General features: G+C 41.4%; 2 protein-coding genes across 2 annotated transcripts; one reads left to right on the top strand and one right to left on the bottom strand.

The window, feature by feature from the left end:
* The first annotated feature begins 5,625 nt into the window (after window positions 1-5,625).
* Window positions 5,626-13,498, top strand: TSEN34 (tRNA splicing endonuclease subunit 34). The gene is made up of 5 exons (XM_072425769.1): window positions 5,626-5,697; window positions 7,784-8,049; window positions 10,126-10,327; window positions 10,590-10,871; window positions 13,291-13,498. Exons 1-5 carry the CDS (start codon window positions 5,655-5,657, stop codon window positions 13,476-13,478), a joined length of 981 nt encoding a protein of 326 aa, XP_072281870.1. The 5' UTR covers window positions 5,626-5,654; the 3' UTR covers window positions 13,479-13,498.
* Window positions 13,499-14,163: 665 nt separating this feature from the next.
* On the bottom strand, window positions 14,164-23,149 carry GRWD1 (glutamate rich WD repeat containing 1). The gene is made up of 7 exons (XM_072425768.1): window positions 22,886-23,149; window positions 20,656-20,773; window positions 19,130-19,298; window positions 18,348-18,561; window positions 17,483-17,625; window positions 16,380-16,574; window positions 14,164-15,384 (listed from the first exon to the last, which is right to left on the bottom strand). Exons 1-7 carry the CDS (start codon window positions 23,121-23,123, stop codon window positions 15,067-15,069), a joined length of 1,395 nt encoding a protein of 464 aa, XP_072281869.1. The 5' UTR covers window positions 23,124-23,149; the 3' UTR covers window positions 14,164-15,066.
* Window positions 23,150-23,436: the final 287 nt, after the last annotated feature.

The following is a 23,436-nucleotide window of genomic DNA, read 5'->3' as shown; positions in this document are numbered from 1 at the left end:
ATATACTGCCAAGTCAACATGACCCAATTCTTCGGTCAGTAGGATCCTTTACATGCATTGCCATTGTATAGTAACAGGCATGAGATAGTCAACTTTCCATACCAATTACTATGATGGGTGCATTCTAAAAGTGGTGTGGCCTGAAGGATAAATTCTAAATTGCAATACAAACACTACAAGTTGGTTGTAGCTCATCTCAAAACTAGTACCCCCTCCTCTCTGTTAATGCTCAGATAAATGAGCATAGATACCCCTTGCTGCATTCTCATAGAAGAAATCACGATGTGTCACAGTAAATCCAAAAATTCCCTGTTGATCATATAGGTAGATGGAGTATAAAGAAGAAATTTTACTGCATAACAAAGCAGCCCTTGCACAGTGGGCAACTCATCTACACTGATCTCTCCTGTATGGTGAACTAGTGATGCAATGCTTTTTGCCCAAGCACTTAATTTTTATGTCTGATGGCAGGTCGTACGCCAGGTAGAAGAGTGCATAGTATACAGGGGTGTAGTCGTACTATCCATGGCGAGCACGCATGCGCATCATTGTTATGTAAACGTGCCCACTGAACTACACCCCTGCCTATGTGTCACTCAAAGGTGAAGAAACTTTCCCCAGAGTGACATCATGATACCAGAATCTGCTCACTCGCTCATCGCAGGTCTAAGTCTGCGATGAGAGAGTAGGCGGGTTGTGTTCAGAGAGACATGGCCCTGAGCCTGCAATTCCATACGGGAGACAAGGTTCGTGGCTCTGGCCGATGCGCCCCCCAAGCGGGGTCCCTCTCCTGATCCCGTGAGGGGGCAGACCGGCCAGAGCCATGGACCACCAAAGAAATCTTTGCAAAATAAGTGTAGGCACACATGCCAATTACCCAAAAAAGTGAGAGCACCAACCGTGCCCACCCACTACTCCCCCAGAGTTCAGGGATGGTCAGTTTTTACACAGATTTTTGTCTGAATCTAACATGGGCACTTGTGGAATATCTGGATGAAGGGGCAGAACTTGCAGCTTTCTTACTGGATACATAAATATTTCTCCAACCGATCAGATAGGTTCAGTGTACTATAAGTGGTGTAATAACACTTTCTGCCCCCCTGAATCCCTTCATGGTTTTGTATCATGACATGTTAAAAAGAGAACAGAAGAGCTTCCTACATCCTTGTGTGCCACTGGGTTGGTCTGAGGTCTGGGTGGGTTAAACTAAGCGCGATTCAGAAGCTGAACTTGGATATTGGTTCTTGCTGATTTCAGGTCTGGTTCTGAATAATTTACTTGCCCTGACCTAATCCCGGGGATGCTTTTCAGTTTCACTGGCTGGGTGGTACCAAAACAGTGCTGACTCTGAATGCAGAACCCATTGCCACTGCAGCAGGTGACATATCATTAGTCCCTGACGTAACAATGGCTGATCACTTTGTCACAATGGCAGCGGAGCAGATTCTTCTGTTGCATTTTCAAATCTATAAATGATTTTACTGCTATGTCCCTGTGGCAATAGACGATGGACCCTCCATTGCCATAGCAACACAGATTGCTCCTTCTATTACCAACCAACATCACCAAATTCAGATTGTTTGTTCAGAATGGTAAAGAGACCATCATCTATGGCACCACAGTTCTTAGCCTGCAGTCACTACGGCAACAGAGACTGATCCCATGGCAAGGGCACAGAACTCTCTGTTACCATGGCATCAGCCCAGTTATTTCAATCACAATGGGGGAAAGGGATATAACTGCATTATCATCAAAAGCAGCTGACATTTCTGTCACTGATATCTCGGTCACTGTGACAACATTGGTCAATATTGTTGTATTTATGATGCATAATGCATAAACATACTTGATATGGCAAAACCAGAAGCTGCAGTACAGATTTATTACCATGGTAACAAATGCCATGCCATAGATTCTATGATAATGTGGGTAAATTATTTTGTGGCTATGGTACAATCACAAAGCCAACTACTTCTAATACAACAGTGCAGATATCTATATTGCCTCTGCCAAAGATGCGCAAATAATCCCTAAATCAGCATGGCAATGGCAGTCTTGGTATCATAGCACCAGTGCAAATCTTTCCATAACCATGGCATTTATGCAAATCCTGTTATGGATCACAGTGCCCCAGCTGCAATGGCAACATGATATAATCCCTGTTTTACCATTACAATGGTGGCTACAATGTTACAATTTAGCTGTATTATATATTGGATATATATTTTAAATTCTAAGAGCTTATGTTGGTATATTACTTTGATTTTAGTATACTTTGGTACCATCCCACACTCCTGAAGAAGTGTTCTAACATGAAACGTTAGGAGTGACTAATGGACCACTAAAAAATAAATATGTGCTGTGGTCCCTAGGACTGAATATGAGATTGTTTTGTGATTTCTTTTGCCAAGTTATTTGTAAATTATTACAATTTTAGCTTTAAATAATAAATATCATTTTTAATTTACACCCCATAAATCCCACATTGTGTTATTGTTTGCTCACTTGATTTGAAGGAGATGTGACATTCACTCCAAGTCTATACTTGTATATAACCATTACAATGAAGCAGGGACCTCTCTTACCATACTAATGTATATATCTGCGGTTATGGGGCTGACTCGTGACCCACCTTGACAACAGGACCAACAACAGGGCAGAAAGTAGATGATCTGCAACTTCAATGGCCACATGGATGGATTTCCCTTTCATCATAACAATTTCAGAACCCTGTGTAGCCATACCGTAGTGAAGATCCATACACTGCCCTGGTAACAAGGTCAGTACCCTAATACATATTGCTTCTTGTTGAAGAAGCCAAAGGTCCTGATATTTTGTGAACAGTTGGTCTCGCTATACACAGCAGTCTAGCTTTAGCGGTTGGATTTATGAACCAGCGTTAGGCTACTTGCCAAATTTAATTTGTATTCAGCTCCCCATATGCAGAGCATACAGATTAATCAAATTTAATTTATGTTTACTTAACAATAACAATTTTACTGATATTTGCTTTTTTGGATAAAGATGAAAGATCCTTTCCAACGACAATTATTGCATGTGTGTATGTAGCCTAACACCTCCTTGCTGTGATAATAAACGATAAAGATTTTCATTGTCTGTTGCCATGTAAACTGCACTTTTTTAATTGGCACAGTTAAACTTCTAGTAAATCATAGGCGTAACAATAGCACGCAATGCCAAGCCAATATCTAATATCTGCAAAGTACTTTCTTGTATTATTGGAGGAATAGACTGCAGGGATGGAGACATAATCCTGCCCCTGTACAAAGCATTGGTCAGACCACATATGGAATATGCAGTCCAGTTTTGGGCACCAGTTCACAAAAAGAACATTGTGGAATTGGAGAGAGTACAGAGAAGGGCAACTAAACTAATACAAGGAATGGAAGAGCTCAGCTATGAGGAGAGATTAGCTGAACTGAATCTATTCTCCCTTGAGAAGAGACATATAAGGGGGGATATGATCACCCTGTATAAATATATAAATGGTCCATATAGAGAACTCTCTTCCCAATTATTCACTTTGAGACCAGTACAAAGAACAACAGGGCACTCTTTGTGTCTCGAGGAAAAGAAGTATAAGCTCCGGATAAGGAAGGGATTCTTCACTGTAAGGTCTGTGAAAATGTGGAATAGACTCCCTCAGGAAGTAGTTTCAGCAACGACTGTAGATTACTTTAAGAAAAGCTGGATGATTTCTAGAAGCACAGAATATAACTGGGTATTAAGGATTTAAAGTAAAGATAACAGAGACTTGATCCAGGGAACATCTAATTGCCTCATGGAATCAGGAAGGAATTTTTTTTCCCCAGTTGAAGCAAATTGTACCAGGGGATTTTTTTTGCCTTCCTCTGGACCAACTATGTCTTATAGGGTTTTATATCCACGATATGTTTATTTCCCTAGTGATTGAACTTGATGGACCTATTTTTTTTTCGACCTTTGTAATTATCTGTTCTCCATAAAGCCATTGATCATAACAATCCCTTTGTATATAGACACCACAAATGTACAAGTTTTGTGAATGGAGTCTTTCTGGGATACACGGTCAAATGATTTGCAAATTTCTACTGATAAAAATCTGGGATTTGTATGGTTGGAGCCCCACTGGTATCACCAATTTAATATTCTGTAGAATATATTTATTCTGTATACAGAAAATGTGACCACTGTTTGGTGTTTCAACAAAACTCCAAGCTTCCCTAAAATTGTGTAACTAAATTTGTGAAATGATATACTTAAATATTAATGAAAAAATACAAATCTGGAACTTTATTTTTATCTTGTATTGTCCTATTCCCTCCACAGACCATGCATTAAATCTCTGGCAGCTCCCCTGGCTCATTTCAGGGCTGATGGGCTACAAGTGTCATCTAGCCCTCTTTCCTCAGTAGCTCCCATAATACATGGGGGCTAATATCTCCCTGGAATAATTATTGGTGGTTCCACAAGTGTATATGAGCTAGGATGGTCTGCGCAGTAATGTAGTCCATCCATGAAATCTGTACCCTCCAGGATGTGCGCCACCCATTCTGCTTCCCCCACTGATGCCAGGGAAGAGCACAGTTGTAAGATGTTTGCCAAAAGGTTCATCACCAATAAACACAATTGCCCTGTTTTAATAAAACTCTCCAAGGCTGGAAAGTATACACTTTCATCAGTGAACCTGGGTTATCCAGCAAACCTGGAATGGATTTCCTAAAAGTAATTTGCTATTTGTTAGCAAGCAATGCCAGATCAGATGAGGTGGTAAGAACCTTGCCATGGTGATAAAGGTAGAATAGAAGTGCAGAGACTCTTGTGATACCCACGTCACACATACCAGGATATTTCCGGCTGCTCCTTCTGCGTATGCCCAATCTCGGGCATGCACAGAGAGGGATCTTTCCTACCCGTGAAACAATTCCAATCTCACACATGCGCAGTGAAATCAGCATCCTCCGTTTACAGCAGGCCACGTCACCTAATCCGGCGTCTGTGCTTGCGGTGATGTAGCTGGAAGAAGACAGAGGAACATGACAGCAATCAGTGCCTTTTTGGGTGAAGACAGATTTCAGGACAGCACAGGACCCAATCCAGAATAGCTTCAGAGGGTTTCTTATTATGCCAGACAGGGCATAGCTATTGGGCACAACTGTGTATATATCAGGGCTGGATGGACAGGACTGCAATATTCTGGCATATAACAACCCCCCTCCCTCTTCCTTGTATGTGTCCCTTCCTGTAGCTGGAAGAATCATAATGACAACTTTGCTGTAAAACGTGAAAAAAAAACAAATTTCAGCTTTTTCCAGAGTTTTTTTTTTACAGCATACTATATAAATTACAAAGTAATAGCACTGAGATATTGATTAAAGTATTTAACATTTCAGGTACATTGCAGGAATAAACATCTAGCACTCATTGATATTTTATCATCTTCTGCCATGACCGCCCCAGTCACTACCCGCACACAGACCACACTGCAGGAGTCCGAACACAGACACGCCCATCACACAGCCCCTCCCATTGATGTAGACGCAGCTTCGCTAGCTCCGCCTTCATACACCAGCATGGATGCGCGCGCAGTCATCCACCTAGTTGGCTGGTGACCGGGGAAGTGGGTGGAGTTGTGGGCGTGGCATACACAACACATGGAGGAAGAAGCAGGCAGTGATCAGAGCGGTGCCCGGCCAGGTAATGGATGACATGGGGGCTCATACACGTTACTGGGGCAGTATGGGGGGATGGTCTGATCAGGAAAACATGCGATGAGATTGTTACACACAGAGAACAGATCCGTATGATTGTATATTCTGTCCACAAGCAGGGGAATCTGGGGGCTGCCATGTAAAACCTGTAAACATTGGCTGCCATGGAAACCATCTGATTTTGGGCCCATTTAGTTCTATGTGCATTCATTAAGGCAGACAATGTATATGATTGGATTGCTAACGCTACCTAACTACCCCAAATGCATTGGGCGCTATTCAAAATGAATGATAGAGCGAGAGGCAATGCATGTTATGTCCAATGATGCACTATGGCTATGCAAGGAGCAATCAAAGTTTAACTGAGCAACATATATTAAACCAACATTCCCTTCCTGAATCAAAGAATTCAAACGCAGACTTCCAAACTGATGGTGGCTTGCTGCAGCTTCTAGAGACTTTGTCTTCAATGGTGTCTGATTCACCAAGGGTAATATAGATGAGTTTTATAGATACACACTGACAATAAAATCTTCTACATTAAGAGCAATTAGATTAACACTTCAGATTTTTGCAAATCTGATCTCCTTTTTTATAGCGCTTTACTGGGCAGTCAGATTTGAATGTAAATACCAGCATGGCTATTAAATCCCTAAGTAGGCAATCTGAAACTCCATTTGTTTGTATCCAGAAAAAGTAGTGATCAGTTACTCCATTCAATCTGCATTTTCAATATTAAAAGTTGCAATCAGAGTGCTGGAAATAAATGTCACTGATCAGCAGCATTGTGGCTTATGGAGTTCTCTACTTTCATATGCTGGTGATCTGTCAGCTGATCGCCACTTCATAGATATGGTGATTGGCAATTTTTTAATGAACCCATTTTACTGTGCAAACTATTTCAGCTGATTGCCCCTTTTTATAAATGACTTTGAATTAACGCCAATTCCTGCAACTTCAACCCTGTTCAGCCCCAGCTCCCACCCCTGAACCCTCAGATCAGCCCTAATTTCTGCACATTCACACCTCAGATCATTAGATCACACTCTTAGTTCTGTTCTCCATAAAGCCGTTGGTTATAATTATCCTTTTGTATAGATGCCGATGCCCAATGATACCCAGGGAAGAGCACAGTTGTAAGACTATGTCCCATCATAGCTAGAAATTCTGCTATTAAATTCCAGTATATGAAGCTGATATAAAAACAGTTGTGTATACTTGTACCAAAATCATTTTTATTTGCCAGTTTCAAGATCATTATGGCTTAGTTTTAAAGTTGAACACTCAGATAAGCAAATCTTGTCATAACATACAAAGGACAGCCATATTGAAATAAGAATGCCCATGCCTTTCTATTTCCTCCATATGTACACCTTATTCAACTTTGTCATTGTGTAGTGGTATCCTGATATAGAGACCAGTCTTTCTCCTTCTGCGAGGTGACTGGTCTTGTATCCAACCCCTCCTGTAAAACTTTGGTCTCTATTACAGGATACCACAATGACAACGTTTTACAAGAGGGGGTGGATACAAGACCAGTCACCCTGCAGAAGGTGAAAGACTGGTCTCTATTATAGGATAACACTACACAATGGCAGTCTCTCTCCCTCTCCTTCTGCAGGGTGACTGGTCTTGTATCCGCCCCTCCTGTAAAACGTTGGTCTCTATTACAGGATACCACAATGGCAAAGTTTTACAAGAGGGGGCGAATACAAGACCAGTCACCCTGCAGAAGGAGAGAGAGAGAGACTGGTCTCTATTACAAGGTAACACTACACAATGGCAGTCTCTCTTGCTCTCTCCTTCTGCGGGGTGACTGGTCTTGTATCTGCCCCCTCCTGTAGTTTTTTTGTGAGTAGCCTGTTGAGCCCCTCTTCCATCTCTCGGCCCATGCCATGTGCTATACGTTGTTGCTGTTTACAATGCAATGCCCGGGCTTGCAAAAGCATTTAGTTCACAGAAAGTGTATTGATATTCTTTTTTGTGTCCAGAGTTTAGCATAAAATAGAACATAAACTGAAAACCTATAAATAACACTTTCTTTTTAAAAAATTTCTGTTGTTTTTCTTAAGCGAGCTCTAAGATTCAGATTCACCTTCTGCATGGCAATGCCTTCATCTGGAATGTAGAAGATGCTCGGGAGATACGGGAGAAGCACGGCCTGGTAGGGAAGCTGGTGGGAGCGTTGGTGAGGAAGCCCAGGCAAAACACACGGCTCGGACTTCCTCTAGAACTTCTCCCTGAAGAGGCCAGGCTGCTGGTGGAGATTGGTGCAGCTACGCTTGTGTGCAATTGCTTAAATCAAAGAGACTCTGTAGATCCTGGGGATTTACCTGTGGTATGTATATTGACATTCTTATTGTGTGTAATACTATGATACAATCAAAATTCATTGGGCAGATATACAGCACAGGCATGTCAAAGTTTTTAAATCTGAATGTATCAACCTTTTTACCCTCAAGGGACTTTTAAAATAATTTTCAGGTCCTAGGGAAACTCTTCTTGAACCAATTTTGTTTGTGGTCTGTGGGATATAAGTCCTCTTTCTATGGTATGGGCAGCATGGTGGCTCAGTGGTTAGCACTCTGGCCTTTGCAATGTTAGGTCCCAGGGTTCTATCTCAGCCAGGACACTGTCTGCATTCTGTGGTTCCCCCTGTCGCTGCGTGGGTTTCCTTTGGGTACTCCAGTTTCCTCCCTCCCAAAACATGCAGTTGGGTTGATTGGCTTGCCCCAAAAAATTGTCTTTAGGCTGTATAAAAGACATACGACTGTGGTAGAGACATTAGCTTTTGAGCGTCTTTGAGGGACAGCTAGTGACATGACTATGAGCTTTGTACAGCGCTGCGTAATATGTTGGTGCTATATACATTCTCTGTAATAATAATGGTATAGATACCTAAAAACATATATTAGTCAAGCAGGTGGCTCTACTAAGTAGTGTTAGCCCCAGGACTATGCAGGCATCATCAGAATGTAGGCCCATCAGCCATTTTCTAACGTTCTGTATATCCATGCTCATTGTGGGTAAAAGAAGGGCAGGATAGCAGCCAAATAGGTGTACTGCATGCAAATGTGTTGAACAGGAGAAAGTTTATAGAAGAAAAAAGTAAAGGGAACAGGCAGATGACTTTATTAGACTGCAGCTGCTTCTTCACTGCCCAATGAAAAGGCACCACTGTATGCTGAAATGTAACATAGCCCAGCAAGGGGGATGACCACACTCTGTGTTCATTTTAGGAGCAAATGGTCAGTAATTTGAATCCTTTAGTTCCTTAATGATTTTGTTCTTACTGATATAAGGGCTACTGGCTCAGTAACCCTTAAGTTGGTTAAGCTCATGTTTGCTTTAGCAAGCTATTAGTGATAGACATTAGCCTATCAGTTCTGTTTGGGAGTGGAAAAGATACACAGTAACAAAAAGATACCAAGTACAAATCTTCAGATCCTGTGCAGCTGATACTTGCCTTGAGTACAGTGAGAAGCTGGGCAGCCTCTCGGCCCAGCTTGCAAAGTCCAGCACTGTCCTTCATCATTCTAAAACAGCGTTTGCCAACCGGTCGGCTCTGGGCGGTGCGCCCCTGAACGGGGTCAGGAGAAGGACCCTGGTGGCAGGGCATACCAGCCAAAGCCGCAGACCATGTCCCCCGTACAAATCCCAGGTTCAGGTAAGTGGTCCGGTTGTGCCTCTGGATACAACCCCCCATTCTTCTGCAATGAGAGTGGGAGGGTTTATGGCATCATGACGTCACTATGAAGGAGGTTTCTACCCCTTTGAGTAACAACCGACTCCCCGGACATGCACGGTTAGGAGCCCGTACTTTTTGTGGTCTGCTGGACAGAAAAGGTTGACGACCACTGTTCAAAAAGAGTGGGCACAGAGCCCCTACAATGGCCACTAAGTGGTCCTCTAATGACATTAGGGAAGTGGGCCAACAGTGCGACTGAGAAGAAGGACTCTGGGAAGAACATTGCTCTCTAGCCTATAGACAAATAGTTGTATTTACATAATCATTCTGTTTTATGTAACTAGGTATTTATATAAATTTTAGTTATTTTACTTTTGAAGCTTCACAATGGTTCAGTGGATAGCACTCTGGCCTTTGCAATGCTAGGTGCCAGGTGGGAATCTCCGCCAGGACACTATCTGCATGGAGTTTGCAGGTTTTCCCCGTGTTTGTGTGGGCTTCCTCCCAAAACATGCAGTTAGGCTAATTGACTTCCCCACAAAATTGAATTTACACTGTGCTAGTGACATATGACAGTGGTAGGGACAGCTAGTGAAATGGCTATGGACTTTGTAAAACGCTGCATATAATGCTGGCACGATATAAATACTGTCTAATAATAATGTTTTTTATTATTGTTTATGTCTCTGTATTGTGTATTTGTAAAATGCAATGATTTACTAACAGGGGAACACAAGTCTTTCCGCTGCTGAACATGAGGAGCAGTCTTCAAAGGCAGAAGCTGAAGCCTTCCAGCAGTTTCTGCAGAATAGTTATGAAGAGCAGCGACAACTGGCTTTGGAGGAGAAACGGCGCATGCTGGAAAGCTTATCTGAAAATATTAACAAAGGCAGAAGCAAGAGAAAAAGGCGTCATGGGGATCAAGAAGGTAAGTGTTGAAATGGTGGCCCTTTTAATGCCTAATAAAGTGTATGGTAACAGATTTGTTCTGCTAAATATACCATTAGAAGGATTTTGTCTTACCTGCTATCGTACTCAGTTTATCCTAACAGAGGAGCTGCTTCCTTCATGTACAGTTTAGGAAATAAAAATATCCAATGCAGCTACCACATCTATAGACTGGTTAGTGGCAAAAAATGACATTGGTTTGAATATAACATCCACTACTTTTTTTTCTGTGATTGATACAGAAGAACCAATGGAATCCTCCTCCCATGCACCCATCATGGATCTTCAGAAGCTCGAAGAGACTTTCCATTTTCCTGAGGAAGCCATGATGGTGCAAATTCCAACAGCTCGAACCAGTATTGACAATATAAAAGAAGTGGATCTATGTAAAGCCTCACCGGACTGGCCATACACAGGGGAAAAGAAGCACGAATTACGCTTCAGAGTTTTCAGGGATCTCTGGAAGAAGGGATACTACCTTACCAGCGGCAGCAAGTTTGGTGGAGACTTTCTTGTTTATCCAGGTATTGTATGCACATTTGGAATATAGATTGAGGTCAATTTGCCAAAGAAGTAGAGCATGTTAAGTTTGCAACTGTTACCCAATCAAATTTATTTTTGAAGATTTTGAATGACTTACATCAGATACATCAGGGTCACAAAAAGGCACCTTCTTGTCCCTATATATCTACTGAGGTAGCCTGCCTATTGCATAGGAAGCCCAATTCTTGGCCAGCTCTATTGTACTGGTTTTCTTTACTGAGAACCTGGTCCTATCTATTGAATGCCATTATCGGGTCATCACTGTGATGGTCAGGGGGCTCGGAAGAAATGCAAAATAGCTCTCAACCAGTTTGAGAAGTTGATGTTGGCAGCACTTGAGAAATTTTTGGCTGATTTCATTTTTGCTCTGCCAGGGTACATAACTGGGTATTTAAGCCAACAAACCTACTTGGACAGTGTTCTCCCCAGCCCCTATTAGTCGGGTGCACTATCCGGCACTTTTCAGTAACCACCTGGTTGTTTATAGATGGTTACTGAAGAGTTGGGTTACAATACAGGGGCTGCCACCCACCTGCAGTTTCTTCCCATCCAACCTTAAAAAAATTTCTGGGTTGAACACTGATGGGGAATGTTGAGTATAACGTTTCATTCACACTATTGATTCCATTTACTTTCAAATTGCTAGGTAGACAGGCTTAAAGTAAAACTTTATTGAATAACCATGTATATCATATTTGTCTGATCTGCATACTTGTTTTGGGTCAGACTCCTGAAATATTTCTATTATTTCTTTTATGCTGATTAAATAGCATCTTTCCTGCCATTCGATCAGCATAGCAGTCAGGCAGCATTATTTAAAAAAAAAAAAAGATGCACCTGCTGACTATTACAATGGAAATGTATACATGAAAATATTTAAATCGTTTGGCCTCTAACTTGTAGCTTTGTCATATATAGAAGGTAAAACAGATTTTACTATTTTTTTATCACTCATACCTGCATATTTTGGTATTGAAGTGAATGTACATGTTTGTAGTCCAAGCAGTATGGCTCCATACTTAATGCAGTACGATTCATCCTACCACCCAGGGATTGTATTATTTGAGTGAGCTGGCTGACTCATAGACTTGCATTATAAAACTAGCAGAAAGAAAGGCTTTCCAGCATTGCAAAACAAGCCCACATGTGTAATGAGCTCATATATCTGCCCCCATTTACACAGAGAAGCGTGGCTATAATTCTGTTCCGCTAAAAAAAAAATCTGTTAAACTGCCCATGCACTTAATAATGCTGAATTCAAAGCACAACAGCTAAGTTGACAGTTAAAAAAGAAGACCTATGTAATTTTACTGTGCAATGATTTGTGATCCAGGCATCCCTCCCCCATAAGCATAACAAGGTCCTTGCCTTACCTTACCACAGTTGCAGTACAGCTTAGGCAATGGCACACGCCATTTATTTTAGATCTTCCACTATTTTATTATGGCCAATTAATGGTCTTTGGTCAATATGCTAAGTTCTTTATTCCTTCCTACATAATTGGCCAGTGGGAAGAATGTCACTACCAAAAAGATCATTTGTGCCTCTTAGGTCAGTTTACCTCAGTGGTCCCCAACCTTTATGAGCTCGCTAACCACAAACCGTGCATGCGCAGGGAGTCGTGTGTCACACGAAGGGGAAGAAACTTTCCCCAGATTGATGTCATATTGCCAGAACCAGCTCACTCTTCCATCGCAGGTCTGAGCCCTGAGGCTCTGATCTGTACGGGAGACATGGTCCGCAGCTGTGGTTGGTGCGCCCCCCAGCTGGGTCCTTCTCCTGCCCCCCCCCGGGGGTGCACTGGCCAGAGCTGTGGCCCACTAGTGACCGGGGGTTGGGGACCCCTGGTTTACCTGATGCCATTTGCTCATTACTCAAGGAACCCCTTGCACTCACTAGGAAGCCTAGGGTTCTCTGTCACGTATACAGAAAGTGGAATGAAATCCCAAAGCTTGCAGTTGTCATTAAAACAAGAGATGAGGGTAAATCTTCCAATGGTGACAATTTAGGATTGGCCTCTCCTCGATATGGCACACACAGCACAAACAAACCCCAATAGTGATTTCAACTCCCCATTATTAAGGACCTCAAGTTGGCTACGTGAATATAGGTATCTCTCTGGCAGTGTGACTTCTGATTTTACATTTTGTAGTATCCATCAGGGGAGCACATGCCAGCATTTCATCTTTGCATCCTATCTAGTTCTATCACCCTACAGGCAGCATCATCACACCAGCCCTTTTCACCCCACGTCAAAACAAATTGTAAGCTTGTGTAAGTAACAAAAAATATTTTTCTATCCATTTATGGGAGGCCCAAAATGATTTTAAAGAACTTACAGATTGTAAAATGTGTGTGCATTTTGGACCCTACATTGATTTTTTCTCTCCCCAATACTAGGAGACCCCATGCGCTTCCATGCACATTATATTGCTATCTGCTTTCCACAAGATGAAGAAATTGCATTAAGTGACATTATCACTGCTGGAAGACTGGGAACAAATGTCAAGAAGACTGTTCTGCTGTGCTCCTTTAATAAGGAGGGACTAGTGACATACACTTCTTTACAATGGTCAGGACTGCAATAAAGACTTATTATTCAAGCATTGTTTTTTGTCCAAGGTCATATATCACCTAATGGAGGATACACATCTAAGTATTGAAATGGAGTTTGTTGGGCTGACTAATATTAAGTACAGTTGTCTATGCAATTCAAACTGAGTTCATCAATGGCATGGGAGGTCACATAGCAGCAGCTCATTCCCAGTGCAAATATGAGCTGCTCAATGAAAAAAATGCAGCAAGTGAAGATGCAAATTCCAATTTGCTGGGACAGCAACTTACCAATGGCAAACTTTTTTTTTTTTTTTTTTTTTATATAAGCAGAACTAAAGCTATATGAATCTGCGTTATTACAGCACTGCCACCAACTTCCTTTCATTGCTCTCCTAGAGACAGTCTTTAGCCATCTTGATTGGCTGTGCCGAGATGATGCAGGGATGGTTCAGTCATTTGCTGCACAAGCAGGGGATGCCAAATTTCCCTGCTAAACAAAGCTGCAAACCACACCAGGGAACTGTTAAAAGGCTGAACTGCTCATGCGCAGTAAGACGGGTTATTACAGAATGGACATCATCTGTCCCCTTTCTGCAATGACCTGCCTGATCATGGATTCCTAAAAGAACTCTAGTTCCCCTTTAGTCATTCTAATATAAAATCATCTGAATGAAACCTATTCACTTAAGCAGCTATAATAAAGTGAATTTTCAAACATTTTCCAGGGAGAAAATATATTTTATTATCAGGTTTTACAAAGTTTGAATGCACAAAGTAGATGTGTATCTAGGTGTTGTACAAAATAAAAAAAGCATATTAAAACACCTTAGTAGCCGATTTCATTAATTAGTTAATTGCGGAAATTCTACATTAAGAATTAACATATGAATTGTTTTTTTTTTCCTACAAAAAGGCAGTTTGTAACCTATACACATCTGATTAGACAGCACAGGCAGTGGATGACACCACTTTCTGCTACAGTTGGTAAATGTAATGGTGTCACTTCACCTGCTGGGTGCCCATTGGACAAAGGAGGAGCAGCAATAAACTGACCAGTCATTCTCTGATCTCTTATCTCCCTGGTGCTGTCTCTCCTCATCTCCAATAGCTGTACTGGAAAACTTGGTGTGTTTTTTTTACTTGTTACACCCACCGCCCACCCTCCACTATGGTATGCCTATACCAGAATTGTAGGCTGGAACTACAACACAAATACAAAACAACATTTAGTTTTCAGGACATTTTCTTGTGTAATTGTAAGATGACTCCATGGATGGAACAAGGATGGCAGTACTCTAAACACGAGAAGAATCGTGCAAGAAGTCACTTTTGTTTGGTATTATCATATATAATACACATTCCTGTAATGTTTCATAAAGCAGTAAAAGACTGCTGTGCCACTATCTGTGCTCATTATTCTATTCAAGGTTGGGCAGGTAATTGTATTTATAAGATGACTCCATGGATAGCCGAAAGACGGTATTACGTCCTAAAAATTAGGATACTTGTAATTTTTTTTAGGTAACCACCCATTTATAAACACAACAATCCTGTATTATAGCATTAATATCATCAGCAAGGTAAGAGGCTTCGGCATTGTATGTCCTTGGAGCACTGGGCTTACACACTGATCGTGCGAAATACATTGAATCCAGACAAAGCCGTGCTGACGAGTACCCCAGGGTAATGTGGGTGCCAATGTATCTCCTTAACGTCTTTTTCTCCCTGGTGAATAAACAGCAGCTGTGGGGGAATAGAGGCTAAACCAGGATCTGTACTCTCTCCTTCTTGATCCTGGTCTCTTTCCACTGAAAGATCCCATTGCGTTATCTGGTCGTCAGCTCCGGATGCAGCAAATACACCGCTATCAGTAGGGTGCCACTCTACAGATGTGATAGGTGCTGCATGCTGTTTAAACTTTGCCACACTATCTCCTTTCTGTAAAAAAAATAAAATAAAAAAACATTACATATTTACATTCACAGTCTGCACTTGAAAGAATACATCTTGTATAGAACCACACCCCAAAAATGTAAAAAAAAAAAAAATGGGTTACAACTAAATATTTGTTTTACCAGGATCTGGGCAGGAGCACCCCACCTACATAAATGATTTAAGATTTGTTTTTATCCAACCCCCCTACCAAAACATTTTCCCACTTCAGGTTATGGGGTTACAAACACTTTAAACCCTCACAACCATGGAGAAGTCATTTAAAATACACACTACAGGTGCAGATATACCGTATTTTTCGGACCATAAGACGCACTTTTTTCCCCCTAAAGTGGGGGGAAAATCAGGGTGCGTCTTATGGTCTGAATGCATATTTTTTTACTTATGAATGCCGATCGGCGCCGCCTTCATGGGCGGGCACAAGTGCCGCACGCTGGATCTCAGGGGAAATCAAATGAATTTTTTTTTCTTGTTTTCCCGTGCGGAAAACCTGGTGCGTCTTATAGTCCGGAGCGTCTAATGGTCCGAAAAATACGGTATATAGTTTTTATATAAAACTTTTCAACAGATGTAAAAACAATTGACTTTGCAGGTTTTAATTGTGGCTTTTGATGCCACTGGGAGCATTTTTCCTGCTTCTATCCCCATGGCAATAGAATAACAAAAGTAATTTGATGCAGCTTGTGACATAAAATACAACTTACAACTACAACTAGCAGGGTTTTGATTTGTTTCTAACAAACTAAAAGGAAGATTTTTTTTTAATAACATCTATATAAGGATGATTTTTTTTAATAACATCTGTCCATGTTGTCCATGTCAACCCCCCTTCCAGGATTTAAGTCCTTATACCTTATACAAAGGAAGATTTCCTGGGTTTCAGAGACCTATAATAATGTAGCCCAAATCAGGTAGTGTTAGGAAGCAACTTACAAAATCAAACTGAAACTAAAATGACATAAAACGACAAAATTATATACCTGAAACTGACGCAAGTCCCAGATTTTGAGGACACCGTCATCTCCTCCACTAAGAAGAAAGGGGTCATTGCGATTCCAGCTGATCACATTCACATCACTTTCATGAGCCTGGGCGACTGCCAGCATGCATGATTTAGTAGGAGCTCGAATGTCCCAGATACGAATTGATGAGTCAATTGAACAGGAAGCAAAGACCTAGTAATAAAAAAAATTGCATTATGAACACAATTTAGTCTTTATGAAATGTCATTTAGCAAAAAAATAAAAATTTATACATACATACACACACACACTAATACATTATTAAACAGGATTTATATAGCTTTACAGTAATCACCTATATGTTATGTGGAATCTACCACTGATTTTTTTTGTTTTTTTAAGAAACAACTGCTTTTATACAAATCTTTCCTCCAATGCTTGTGAAGTGCCGATAAGATTATAGGCTTTTCAGATATCCCTATACATTATTCACATTTTTTCCTGGTATACCTGAAGCCTGCACCTTTAAAAACAAACCAGCAAAAGCAGATATCTTATTTCCAAGTTCCTTGAGCAATCATTTTATGTCTCCATATGAAGTGTTACTAAACTTCAGCCTTCTCATTGGTCTTGCCCAGTTAAGCAGACTTCATCTGTACTGAAATTGCTTTACTGCACAAAGCCCACACTCCTCAGTCACCGAATTTCAGGTATTTGTCATGGAGCCTTAAGAATATATAGGAGTGATACTACACCTTTTTCAGGGAGTCATGTGAGGGACCCAGCCAATCCGTCCCACTAGCCATGACCTACATCCAAGGAGCAAGGCAAAGACCACAATAATGGACCAAAGGATGAGCCAGGGAAGACAAACAGCAGAAAACACTGCTCAAAAGTTAAAAAAAAATCCCTCACCCTTTAGATGATTCAGCCTAGGAATACAGTAAAACATCAGTGACAAGAGATTTAAAATAGAGCCTAATAAGTCATGGTTGTGAAAGAAATCAAGGTAAATGTTCTTATTGTGGGTGGTGCCGTAGATCATTTTTTGGCCTAAGTGACCCAAAACAACACAATTTGAAAGGTCAAAACACCTAAATTAAAAAGGAATTTTCATTTACCGTAGCTTCTGTAGGAGACCACTGAAGATCCTCAACTGATTTAGTGTGGCCAGCAAATGGTGTTTGGTCAACACACCAAACTCCTCCTTCAGCAGGGTTCCATAGATGAATGTTTTTGTGGCAGTCACCAGAAATTAACCTACCTAGAAACAAGAAAATACATTTACCAAAGGTGGGTAAAATGGCAAACTTACAAAAACTATCATGATTATAGCTGAGCTGACCTCAAACCTGGTAAATATGTTCAGACTTTAACTAGAAGATACATCCATGGTCAGCTTTCTTCCTGGAGGCCACTGGGACAAAGCTGATCTGCTTTCTATTGGATAACTGTGCACGTTTACCAGATATGAAATCACAGAAAACAAACCTTTACCTAACCCACAATCTTCAATACAATCGGTGTCAGCTGCTGGACTTTATAGGATATTTTGTATTTTTATGTGCTTGTCTGCTTATGAAATGTTTTCCCTTAGGCATCAACGTTCAAAAGAGACTTCTTGCAGCAAATTAAACCCTCAGAGCACACATTGCACCAGTTACCCCTCTCCTACCATCTCCATGTCCTGTCTGCATTACACAATTTCAGTGTTCACTGCTGCGTCGCCCTCCCCCCCCCCAGTTCTCCATAGAGCAAAATGACACTCGTTTATGCAAAGCGCAGCCTTTTAACAATTATTGCATGTGTGTCCTCAGCCTAAATTATCTGTTTAAGGTTCAAGCACCCTTTTACTAGCGTTTGCTTTTTAAAGTGCAACATATACATAATTTTCCTGCTCGTCGCAAACTCAGAAAATTGCCCTGTATATAGTTTGAATCGCATGTATTGCACTTTCGTAGAATCACACTTTCCATTTGTCCATACCTGCTGCCCTTGGGGACCAGTCAAGGGAAAAGCCTTCAGTCATGTGACCAGAAAAGGAGTAGATTGGTATGATTTTGGATTGTTGTTCTCTTATAAATGTAGACAGGACCTGTGGGTCTTCCACAGCTGCCAACTGCTGCTGCAGATCGAAGATTTCCACCAGACCCTTCTCAGCCCAAACTGCAGCTACAGGGATGTTCATCGATGTAGTGACCTGTGAGTAGAGCACACCATTAGGAGCTATAGAACAAAGTCAGAAACATTAGCAGATAAATTATAATCTTCATTTTTTGATCGTTATCCTCATCGCTCTAGTATTTTTGTAGATTGAAATATTCAACCGCTTTTCATTTCCTAATATACATCCACTGGTATTGGAATGTTTGTGTGCACTGCTGCGTCATATACAAAACAGAGCTGTTTCTGAGTTCTATGTCGTCAGTATGATGGGGAGTTAGAAACTGGAGACCAGCGAGAGGTGGGCATAACCAGATATCACCAACAGGAAGAAAGAGTACAGCACCAATGTATAAGGTAAAGTTTAATTTGTGTTCACAAAATTTAAATTTAGCCCAGAGTTGGGTTTTTAAAAAAGTATGCCTGTGTCTTACCCATACATAAAACACTTGCATTGGATATACATGGGAATTCTTCTACTGCAGGGGTTCTAAGATTACCGACACGTATATTTTTGTGATTTAGGTTACAACCAGGACTAGACATCGATCTCATTTCTGTAGCAGCACTTTTCTAAAACAATATGAAAGACCAATGACATTTACCCGAACACGGTTAACGTTTCCAAAGTGTGAGACCATTGCCAATTCCATCTGTGGAGTTCTATTCTGTATTTCTTCTTCATCCTCACTCTCACTCTCACTGCTCTCAGAATCTGATACAGCTTTCTTCTTTTTGAGCCGATGGAGGTTGTGCATCTTCATTACTATTAGTCTAGAAAATACATAATATTGTGAGCTCCAATTGTGCATTGCGCCAGTAAGGTGCATTTGGGTAGCAACCTTTTGCAACAATGCATGTCTTGTGTGCTGCCTTAACAGACATTTTTGTGTAAAAACACGCGTATTAGGCCAAGTGGTAAAAAGCCTTGAAGTTCAACATTACCCAAAACGGATACGTTACTCCTAGGCTAGGATCATTGGGGTATATGATCAGGATCTGCCAGGTAATACACTGGTCACAGATTACACAACAAAAAGCATGCGTCTCTGCTCCCTTTCCAGCACCATAACTCTGGTGTCACTCTTGCAGTTTGCTTCTACAATCTGATTTGCACATTCAGAGAAGAAACTGGAATTATGTTGTGTTTTCTGACCTCTGAAAACCCCAGTGGATGCAAACAAATCAAAAAGCATAAGAAATGCAACTATGCACATTATTTGTATAGAATCAGAACATATGCATAATGCATTTAATATGTGTTTGTGAGCCTTGGAAGGGGTTTAAATGGGGAACGTCTTTGAAGACAAAAAGAAGTCAGCTGGAGGTGTTGACCAAAGAAACAGAATGAGAGATAAAATCCCCTGAAGGACCTCCCTAGGTGGCCTGCATAGTTTATGGACAATACAACTGACTGATAAGCATCAATGGGGCTCTGACCAGCTGTTTAGTAGACTTGCCCTCCACAGCGCCATCTTCTGGAAGAGGTCAACAGGCACACAAGGACAGAAGATCCTACAAATGGGAAGCGAGGGGTGGATGTCTGGGTCAAGTGGCTGAATGTAATAGGGGGTCCTGGCTATATTAAAAACAGACCGCACAGAATCTCTCTTACACACTTCCCTTGCCTCCCCCCCAGCCCTGTTTAGCTGGGTGCACCACCCAAAACTTTTCAGTAACAATTTTTTTTTTTGAGGGGGGCGGGTTGAAAAGGTAAATCACCACCCATATACATCTTTTCACCCATTCCAGCTGTTAGGTCACAATACAAAGGCAGTTGGGGCTTAACATAAATAGGTCTGGGGCAGGAAAAAAAAAAAAAGAAAAAAGAAAAAAAAAGGGGGGCATACAAAGGGGACAGATATTAAAAAGTATGTGGGGGAGGGGGTAGTGGAAAGCTAACAGAATTAGATGCATACTCGAAGCACTAAATTTGTCACATGCCGTCCCACCCACCTACAACTAACCAGCTGGAAAAAAAAGGTCTGGGAAGAACACTGAATTTGGATAATAGTGTGGATCATGGTCACAGCCAACAAGCCTTAATCAGCTGCATGTAGTAGGCTGATGGATGGCTCTACATTTTAAACAGATATATATAAAAGAAAAAAAAAAAAAAAACACAACTTACCGGTTATTTTGAAGAATGTCAGTTTGTGTGCCCGCACAGAGTAACATATCCAAAGGATAGTCTGAACGATTGTCTCCTGAATTATCCAGAATGACATCAAAACTTAAACACGGGGCACCTGAAAAGAAGAGGATCGAAATGTTAGATGATAATATAGGGGAGCTCTCAACGTATTACTGTGTTCATGCCAGCTGACCCTCCTATCCTTGAAGCGGAACTAAACTTAAATAAAAAAATAAAAAAACACTCTAGAGCTTCACTCGATTGGGTTTTGCACCATCCTTTAATTTTTGCCCTAGTCCTGGAAGTACCAGGAGCCACCATCTTCCTCGGTCTGCTTTGTCTGGCTAAGTCACCCCATGTTGCACTGCACGGGCGCAAGATCGGGATCCCCCCCCTCCATGTAGGAAAAAAGCCCCGAGACTGGGAATGCATAAAAGGAGCAGCCAGAAGCCTCCTGGGATGCATGATATGGGTATCCCAGGAGGCTCTGTGTTCACATTCTGTTTTAACCGCTGTGGATCGAGAATGAATGGCAGCGCAAAGCCTCCCGTAATAACGACAATAGAGCATCCCGGGAGGCTCTTGGGCGCTCCTTCAGCATATGGCCGAGCATCCAGAAGAAGCCTTTTCGTGAAAAGGAAAAAAAAAATTGCCGATCTCACGCACGCGCAGTAAGATCGGCAAGGTTTTTTTTTTTTTTTTTTTAACCTACGTCACCCGATCTCGCGCCTGGGTAGGGCGACATAGGAAGAAGAGGAGAAGATGGCTCGGGTACAGATGCCGGGACTGCACTTCTGGACCGGTTGACTTGCGCTGAGGGATTGAAGGTACATGGATTTTTTGTTTTCGGAATTTTTCAGTTTGCTTCCTCTAACACAGACTACTGATGAGTCATATTATAAAATACTTTGTTTATGTCTTACTTTGCTATTTTAGTACTACAGATCATCTGCAAATGCTTTGTATATAATGCATCACCTGCAGTGAAGAAAAAAATGGTATAACACAAGCCAGGCTTCCCTATGGTAACAATAAAACTCTCATCAAAGACCACTTGATGCCTCCATAGGGAGAGTGCAAAGCGAGGTACATACGTGCAATAATTGTTGTTAGAAAACAAACGACCAACGATTATGCATGATTGCTTTGAATGATCGTATTGTGCACAAGTCTGTACATGCTGTAACAATATGATCGTTCAAATATAATCCACCAATAATGTACACACGCTAGATACAATCGCTTGAATGATGCAGGAAGTGACATGTAAAGGTTAAAGTGTACTGCAGAAACATCCACGATCACTGAACGACCGTACACACAATAGATTGCGAACAATCGTCCTCCAATCAGATCGGTCAGGATGGTTGTCCGTTTCCAGCGACAATCCTTGTTCATTGGCGTCGTTGTGCACTTTCTTTGTTAATGACTTTAGGACGAACGGTCGTTAGTCATTCGTTTCCAACTATAATTATTTCAAGTGTGTACGGAGCTTAACAGAAGCAGAATACAATATTGTCTCTAGTCCAATTACCATTATGATTACCTTGTGTGTGACAGTGTGTGTGTGTAATATATATATATATAGCCAACATATTACATAGCGCATTACAAAGACCTGATGTTACTAATTGTCCCTCAAGGGGGCTCACAATCCCCACCAAAGTCTAAAGCTACATACACATGTCCAATGCTTCTTGTCTGATAATCGGGTCGTGGACGATATTGAATGAGAATCTGGCGTGTGTACAGCGCCCGTCGATCGTAATGGAAGTGAAAAGGGAGAGAGCGCAGCGGGGTGCCGCTCTGTCATTCTCCCCTCTCCATAAAGCAGAACAGTGCTGTATATACAGTGGTTGTTAATGTATCGTGTAGTTCTTAGTCGTTGGAAAGGATCGCAAATCTTTTCCAATGACAATTATTGCACGTGTGTACCCAGCTTAAGGCCAATTTGGGTGGAAGCCAATTAACATAACTGCATGTTTCTGGAATGTGGGAGGAATACGAGGGAAAACCCACACAAACACAGGAAGAACATACAAACTCCATGCAGATACACCCTGGCCGAGATTCGAACCTGGGACCTAGCGCTGCGAAGACCAGAGAGCTAACCAACCAATTTTCCATTAAATATTGTCATGAATACAGCAATGCCTGGCCAAATAACTGAAATACACCAAGATGATAATAATAGAAGAAGCCCCACAGTAATGTGAGATCTCCTTACCTGTCTGTGCTTGATGATACAGTTCATAGGCCTCCTCGTTCATCACCAGCTCCTCGTCTTCCTTAAGTGGCCGTATACTGGGTAGGTACACGCTCTTCGGTCCTTCCTCTTGCTGCTCCTCTTCGTCCTCCATAACTCCCTCAAAATAAACCGGGTCTTTACTCTCTGCCGTATCCATTGGTGCAAATCGCTGTCGTTTTTTCTTACCCCTCCATGTGGGTTGCTTTCTACTCGCCATGATGGAAAAGTGAAATACGTCACTTCCGCTGGCTTCAACTAAGGGTAGAGCTTACCAGAGTGTTTTTTTTCAATAAACTTTATTAACACACAGGCAATTTGACACGTCTACTATAGGAAGTGCTGGGGCATTAGTCGTAGCATTACACATATTGTGATATTTTTATTTTATAAAATACAAGGTAATATTACTCAGGTTCTGAACCTGGAATATAAGCAATTTCGTATTTCTACCTTTTTGAACGAACACTGATCATGTGACGTCTTCTATGTGGTAGGAAACAGGAAGTTAGTTTCTAGCATGCACGTGGTCT

The sequence above is a fragment of the Pyxicephalus adspersus genome, chromosome 11 (assembly GCF_032062135.1).
Source record: "Pyxicephalus adspersus chromosome 11, UCB_Pads_2.0, whole genome shotgun sequence".
NCBI classification, from domain to species: Eukaryota; Metazoa; Chordata; class Amphibia; order Anura; family Pyxicephalidae; genus Pyxicephalus; species Pyxicephalus adspersus.
The sequence above is the reverse complement of the archived record's forward strand: the minus strand, read 5'-3'. Positions and strand labels throughout refer to the sequence as shown.

Excerpts from the sequence above, each read along its gene's own strand:
- GRWD1 (XM_072425768.1), bottom strand. The coding sequence starts at position 23,123 with ATGGCGAGTAGAAAGCAACCCACATGGAGGGGTAAGAAAAAACGACAG. Across the intron at positions 20,774-22,885 it reads GTATCATCAAGCACAGACAG|GTGCCCCGTGTTTAAGTTTT; the intron begins GTAAGGAGATCT and ends TCTTCTTTTCAG. Across the intron at positions 18,562-19,129 it reads GAAACGTTAACCGTGTTCGG|GTCACTACATCGATGAACAT; the intron begins GTAAATGTCATT and ends CTCTACTCACAG.
- TSEN34 (XM_072425769.1), top strand. The coding sequence starts at position 5,655 with ATGGAGGAAGAAGCAGGCAGTGATCAGAGCGGTGCCCGGCCAG. Across the intron at positions 8,050-10,125 it reads ATCCTGGGGATTTACCTGTG|GGGAACACAAGTCTTTCCGC; the intron begins GTATGTATATTG and ends ATTTACTAACAG. Across the intron at positions 10,328-10,589 it reads GCGTCATGGGGATCAAGAAG|AAGAACCAATGGAATCCTCC; the intron begins GTAAGTGTTGAA and ends TGATTGATACAG.